The 7,547-nt window shown below is 32.1% G+C and overlaps 1 protein-coding gene across 1 annotated transcript; it reads right to left on the bottom strand.

The window, feature by feature from the left end:
* Nucleotides 1-2,892: 2,892 nt before the first annotated feature.
* On the bottom strand, nt 2,893-7,202 carry LOC105055707 (large ribosomal subunit protein eL14z). Its single transcript, XM_010937643.4, has 5 exons — nt 7,045-7,202; nt 6,806-6,907; nt 3,511-3,640; nt 3,316-3,428; nt 2,893-3,215 (listed from the first exon to the last, which is right to left on the bottom strand). The coding sequence occupies exons 1-5, from the start codon at nt 7,045-7,047 to the stop codon at nt 3,144-3,146; spliced, it is 420 nt and encodes a 139-aa protein (XP_010935945.1). The 5' UTR covers nt 7,048-7,202; the 3' UTR covers nt 2,893-3,143.
* Between the last annotated feature and the right edge of the window lie 345 nt (nt 7,203-7,547).

The following is a 7,547-nucleotide window of genomic DNA, read 5'->3' as shown; positions in this document are numbered from 1 at the left end:
ATGCGGTATGAGAAAAAAATTAATTAATTTGAAATGAAAAAAATAATTTAAAATAATATTTTTTATTTAAATTAAAATAAATTTTTTTATTTTTTAAATTTAAAATTATAATTTTTATTTTTTTCATTTCTTTCTCATTTTTCCTTTTTTATGGTATTTTTTATTTTTTTAATTTTTTAAGATTTTTTTGGGATATTTTTTAAAAAAATTAATTTTAAATAGGGAAAATAATTTGAAATTATATTTTTTTATTTGAATTAAAATTTTTATTTTTATTTTTATTTTTATTTTTCAAAATTTAAAATTATAATTTTTATTTTTTTTATTTTTTCTTCTTTGTTTGGAATATTTTTTTAAAAAATTAATTTGAAATGGAGAAAGTAATTTGAAATGATATTTTTTATTTTAATTAAAATTAAAATTTTTATTTTTTTAATTTAAAATTATAATTTTATTTTTTTTTCTATTTTTTAAATTTTTTACTTTTTTATGGCACTTTTTATTTTTTTGACATATTTTTTTAAAAGAATTAATTTGAAATGGGGAAAGTAATTTGAAATGATGTTTTTTATTTTAATTAAAATTAGAATTTTTATTTTTTTAAATTTAAAATTATAATTTTTATTTTTTTTTCTCATTTCTCTCTCATTTTTTCTTTTTTATGGTATTTTTTATTTTTTTAAGTTTTTAAGATTTTTTTGAGATATTTTTTTAAAAAAATTAATTTTAAATGGAGAAAATAATTTAAAATGATGTTTTCTATTAGAATTAAAATTAAAATTTTTATTTTTTAAAATTTATTCAAAATTATAATTTTTATTTTTTTCATTTATTTTATTTTTTCCTTTTTATGGTACTTTTTTTTAATTTTTTAAGATTTTTTTGGGATATTTTTTTAAAAAATAATTTTTAAATGGAAAAAATAATTTGAAATGATTTTTTTATTTAAATTAAAATTTTTATTTTTATTTTTTAAAATTCATTCAAAATTATAATTTTTATTTTTTTCTCATTTCTTTCTCATTTTTCTTTTTTATGGTATTTTTTATTTTTTTAATTTTTTAAGATTTTTTTGAGATATTTTTTTTAAAAAATTAATTTTAAATGAAAAAAATAATTTAAAATAATATTTTTTATTTGAATTAAAATTAAAATTTTTTATTTTTTAAAATTCATTCAAAATTATAATTTTTATTTTTTTTCTCATTTTTTCTTCTTTTATGATATTTTTTTAAAAAAATTAATTTGAAAAGGAGATTGTAATTTGAAATGATGATTTTTATTTGAATTAAAATTAAAATTTTTATTTTTTTTAAATTTAGAATTATAATTTCTATTTTTTTAAATTTTTTATGGTATTTTTTATTTTTTTTACATCAATTTTTTTCACATTATTTTTTTAAAAAGATAATTTGAAATGAGGATACTAATTTGAAATGATGATTTTTATTTTAATCAAAATTATAATTTTTATTTTTTTATAAATTTAAAATTATATTTTTTATTTTTTTTAGAGAAAAAATTAAAATCATCAAATAAAATGACGTTTTTTGCCATTTCAAATGGCGTTTTAAAAAACGCCATTTGATTTGGCGATTTTTTTTTTTCATCGTCTATATGAAAAATGGAAAAAAAAGATGGGTGACGTGACCGTTATAAAACGTCATTTTAAATAACGTTTTATCCTGTTTGCATCAATTTGATAAATAAGTTAAAAATTAAATTATTTTTATAAATAATTTTTATTTTTTTAAATTAATTAGGTAAAGCACTCATCTGGTTGGGGTCGTATCTGGCATATCAGCTTGTGACACATCTTTACGTAATGAAAATTACTTTATTCGGCATGGTTTCGGATAATATGTAAAGAGGCCATCCGGCTATACCAATTGTGGTTGGGCCGACGGTAGGCGGCAAAGTTCTAATGCACATGCACTGTTGTAGGCACCAAACAACTCTGGAGTGCACTCCGTGATGTCGGATACCAACCCATTCCATTCCCCACCGACCGCGGTAGTTTTGTAGATATAGTATAGCATATTCCATGTAAAAGCGGCCAGATCTACGGAAAGAAAATTATGACAATAAGAAGACAATGCAGGCAGGCTAGGTTCTCATGCTTGAGAGCACCCAGGTAGAAAACTAGAGGATTCTCTCCAAGCAAAGATTCAGCCCCTCGCTGATAGGTGTAGCGGTGGGACAAATGGAAACTAACACATGCAACAAAAAGCAAATTGCAGGAAGCATGCAGAGATTTATTGAAACACCCTGACTAGATAAACCAAACCAACCGCCTCTCCGTTTCCCTGTACTCGGTTCTACCATCGGCCAAATCGGCTGCACGTACAAAATTTCTAAAACTCGGGTAATCGTGCCTTCGCCAAAGGGCAAACGCCATGGTTGACGTAATTGGACCGAGTAACTTGGGTGCGACAAACGCTTTTGGCCCAAACCCACTACCATGTGTCCTGGGTAGATTGTTGGTTTAAAAACCAGAGATCCACCGTGTTTGGCGCTGATGTGAGATCCCCACCGACAGCAATACCCTTCGAGTGCAGATTTAATTGTGTCTGATGCGAATTTTTGAACTCATGCTCGCTGCTGCAATCACTAAAAACAAGCTAATCATACAATAAAAATTGTGTAAACACCCACTCACATGTAATCCCATCTGCATTGCTAGTCCGATTCACATAGAAGCCATCAGAATTGCCAGTGAGAGTTATATCCGACCAAACAGGCCCTACATAAAGTTTGGACTGTATTTTGCACCGTGGCCAGAAGCCATTTTAAGCAAAACTCCAGACCTCTGAATCCCTCCTATGAACAATTCTCATTAGCTTAACGGGGCAAACTAAGCAACAGAGTGACCCAGCAGTCGAAGCAGATTCATCAGGCCAAAAACTGGCAAATTCATTAAAACTTGGAACCAAAATAATTAGCTGCCTGTGACAATCCGTGATGAAAGAACAAAGTTGGTACACAAAAAAAAAAAAAAAAAATCCTTAGAAATGAAAATATCTAGACAAAATCTCCGATAGGAACTCTTTTAAAAGATCCCCCAAGTACTGGCTTTTGAACAATAACTAAAAGTAAGATCGAATAGTGAAGCATCACAAGCTACATGTGGAAAAATCAGCAAACTATGACATCAGACCTCGGGATGCATCCTGCTTCTTCAGTTTTGCGAGCTCCTGCTGGATAGCACCACCTCTCTGAGCAAGTGAAGATTGGAGCATTAGGAAAAAGGCATAAAATAATTTAGGAGAAAGGAGGCATCAAACCAAACAAGGATAAAACAAAAGAATATCCAACCTTGATCCTTGCCAACATGACCTTGAACCTGTCAAAATCATTCAAGGCAGCTCTTCTCTTCTGAACGATCAATTTCCTTCCCCATGAACTATTCTCCCATTTGTTCTTCACATCTGCCATTAAATTATCGATTAGATAAACCAAAGAAAGAGGATTTGTCTCTTTTGGCAGTTACAGAAAGAGATAGAATCATACCCGCAGCTTCCATGGCTGCAATTAGAGACTTCTTCTTAGGAAGTCTCGGAATGTCAATCTTAATATCAGTCAAGGAAAGCCTCTTAAAATTCATTTGTCCTCGCACCATGTCAGGGGCATCGACCAGAGCCTGATAAAAGTTTTCAAATTACAACAACAAACAACACCCATCCAAAAATTATGATCTCTTGTCTACAACTCTGAAAGAAGGTCATCAGATATTGCGGAAGAATTGTTCAAGTCCCAGTAGACATCCTTCTGCTATTTACTAAAAATGATATTTTACCTCAAGTACGTAAAACAAATGAAAGATTTATTCCCCAACCACCAATCCATTATTTCCAAACAAGACAAGAAGTTCTCTAGTTATCTACATTTCAGACTAGACAAGATATCTAAAGCCTTTAAAAAAAAAAAAAAAAGGAGAGAGAGAGATGGTTGCCATGCTGGGTAGTATGAGCAGTCCTGACACAGTGCTCTCAAAAGCCATTCATATGCAGTTTGACTGTGAATGTACAATTCACACATCACATGCACTCAGTGTGTTTCGAGATCCAAAATATTAGCCCGGCACAGCTCCCATCACCTTGTGCCCTGCTTGGGTTATAAGCCCACACCACCGAGCTCAGCAACAAGATATCTAAAGTCAGAGAATATATAAATACTAAACTTACATAATTTCTAACAGTACATAGGAAAAGGCAGTCAATAGAAATTAAAATGGAAATAAAACATCAAAATCATAATTATGTTGCCATACAGCAGTGGGATACCAAAGAAGACATTCAAGGAAGTTCGACCCCTGAAGTACACGTTATACTTCACATTATCCACAATTCTGAGATATACTGTTTTCAAATTACAACTAAAAAAAGACTTAAATTTGTCAACTGAAGATACAGTAAAACTTAAAATGACTCATACCAACTCCAGAATTGGCATATACATTTTGTATAGAAGGCACATAGTCTAAACTTCATGTAGTTATAACTAGTTCATTCCTTTCACAATGCATCATCAATAGTTACGAAAGTTCTGTTCCCAAGGAAAAAAAAAACCACCAATATTTGCTGTGAATTCAAACTTCCTATAACATAATCAATTTCCGAACACTGTTCTTCTATGGTCTTCCTGATAAGTTCTATTTGTCTTGCTTAAAATGAGAAAAGAAAAGAAAGATAATATCCAATTTGGTGTCTGCTCCATGCTTTTCAAAGTAAATCTTGAATGCAGCAGAGCAAATTCAAGAGTAAAGCACAGGCAGACTAAAAATGTAACTCAAATCGCAAGCAGCTGGTTCAAACATAGGTAGAATAAAGGTGTGACATCAAATTTGTCTCTATTTATCTACTTCAGGGAAAAACATTAACATAGAAGCTGATTATATCATAGCAATATCAATCCATTTTACAAAAGTTAAAAAGCATCAGGATCAGAATTCAAAAGTCATGAAGATGCACAAAGTTGGCCATTGCAAACAAAGTAGACAAGAAAGATCATCTGCATACAAAGTGTGCAACCGATTATGCAATAGTTTCCAATTGCATCAGATGATATAAAATTTCCAGTCCAGAAAAAATATATTTTCTTTTAGTTTTCTGAAGAAGAATACTCATGCTTCAATTAGTTGTTGACAAAGCCAAAAATAAGTAATGTAAAGGGAGGTAAGAACTTGCAATTTATAATATTAAAAAATAAATTAGCCAATATTTCATCTTTAACCCTTGTAACAAGAAAAAATGGTCAAAAATGGTTATGTTTAATAATCCAACCCACATTATTATTAATAAGTTCTATTACTGAGAAATATTTTCCTGCAATTCTTCACATCAAAGTAAACATGATACATTGGGTTGGTATAGCTTACAAACACTACAAAGTATCTCAACCTAAAAGTTATGTCATGTCTGTTTATCCAGAATGCACTGAAAAACCCTAAAGGGGACAGAAAAAAGAAGAAGAAGAAAACAAACTGTTAAGATGTCAATTGGCATCACTTTTATTTTTTTATTTTCAAAAACAGAAAAAGTACGCTCTATTTCTGTTTTCCCTATTTTTAAAAATTTAAACATGTTTGGTATGGTGAATTATTTTTAAAAAATCAATATGGAGATGGTGGCAGTTGCTATGAAGGTGGGGAAGGTGGTTGTTATGTTGGTGGCAAATCTGGTGGTGGCACAGAAAATGTGGCGACAATAGCAAAGGTGATATGATATGATGGTGGCAACAATGGTTGTGGTGTTGGCAACGATAGTGGTGGTGGTGAGGCCACCAACAATGAACTGGAGCAACAATAGGGGTGGCGGTGTGGTAGAGACGGCAGCAGCTATAATTGGCAGTAATAATGGTTGTGGTGAAAGCACCAGCAATATAGCGAAGGTAACAACAATGACAACAACAGCAACAATGATGGTGGCAGCCATAGTGGTAGCAGAGGCAATGATGATGTTGGTGGGGGTGGGGGTGGTAAAAGATACGAGTTTCCTATTTTTAAAAATATTAAAAGTAAAGATCTCTTACTAGACTTTTTTAAAATACGAAATAAAAATAATGGTACCAAACATGGTTTTCATATCAGTTTCTATAATTTTGTTTTGGAAAACAGAAGACAACGAATAAAAGAAACAGACACTAAATTTCAAGATAGTGAGTCAACTCCATATCCTGACCTATGCATATCCAGATTTCCAATTCGCTTGTCAAGTATTTACCAACGTTTATTATCAATACTCAGACTAGATGCAAACAAGGTGCCAAAAAATGACGAAAATCATGATCCAACCCACTGAATGAAGTCTTGTCCAAAAAGGATTTTCCATTGCCAATAGACAGTGAGAACATTTAACCAGTTTCTATGGATACAGGAACAGAAAAATGGAAATGAAACAAGTCAATATAGCAGATTGAAGAAGCATTTCTTCTGCAAGAGATAGGAGTTTACTTCTAAACAAGAATAACAACTGTCACAAAATGATTCGTGAATAGATACAGCAAGTCGGTATCCACTCAAAAATGATAAAGAATAGTCAATAGATCCTCCTATTGAGCTAATGAGCCCTAGTTTTCGTCCACGCCCACAGAAATAAACACACCATGCAACGCCGGAGTGCTAAGAAACTACAGATAAACAAAGAGTGATCCGGAAAGAGGAGAAAAGTCTCAAATCTTCAGGCTTTTACTTCTCAAACGCTAGAATATACACATAGAAAATACAAAATAGAACCCTTTCTCATCTTCATAGAAACAGAAACTTCTCTTCAAAGAAAATGGATCAACAAACAGATCAAACACATACTCGGTTCTGGTCGACAACGTCGACGATGACGACGAGCGTCCCGTAATCCTTCCCATAGTTCACGAGGGCGACCCTCCCGATCTCCACGTATCGCTTGAACGGCTATCAGATCCCAAAGAAACACAAGAGAAACGAATCAAATAAAAGCTTTAACCAAGGAGAGGAACAACGAGAAATGAAATCAACAACTAGACGAAGGAATCAATGAATCGAAGAGGGAGAGAGATAGATTCTCTCACCATTGTCCAAGATCGGCGGCGAGAGGGCGACAGAGAGAAGAGCTGGGCTTGGGTTAGGGTATTTCTCGTGATAAAGCTTTGGCCCGGCGTCGGCTTATGGGGTTTTATTGCGCTTGGCGGACCTCCCGGTCTATGGCACGATATGTGATGCTGCAGCACAAGGAAAAAAATGCCTTGTTTCACACTACATCAGCAACAGCTATTAGCAATCTTGCGGACCATTTATCATGATGCCTGTTCAATTATCTTAACAGGGATGATTTTAATGGAATACTATTCTTTGGATAGATTCAAAGAGCATTAGCCATCATGGTACACGGCATGGAACTCTACTTCCTCCATCCAAGTGACTCTGCTCAAAACCTATAGAATAAGGACATATTTGGTCAAAAAGAGATGGATTTTAGAATCGGAACGAAAATAGGTACTCGTATCCCATTTTTGGTTGGAAAAAATTTCATTTTCATTTCGATTTTAGAAGGAATAAAAATTCTACTAACTTC

This window comes from Elaeis guineensis, chromosome 12, assembly GCF_000442705.2.
Source record: "Elaeis guineensis isolate ETL-2024a chromosome 12, EG11, whole genome shotgun sequence".
Classification (NCBI taxonomy): Eukaryota; Viridiplantae; Streptophyta; class Magnoliopsida; order Arecales; family Arecaceae; genus Elaeis; species Elaeis guineensis.
The sequence above is the reverse complement of the archived record's forward strand: the minus strand, read 5'-3'. Positions and strand labels throughout refer to the sequence as shown.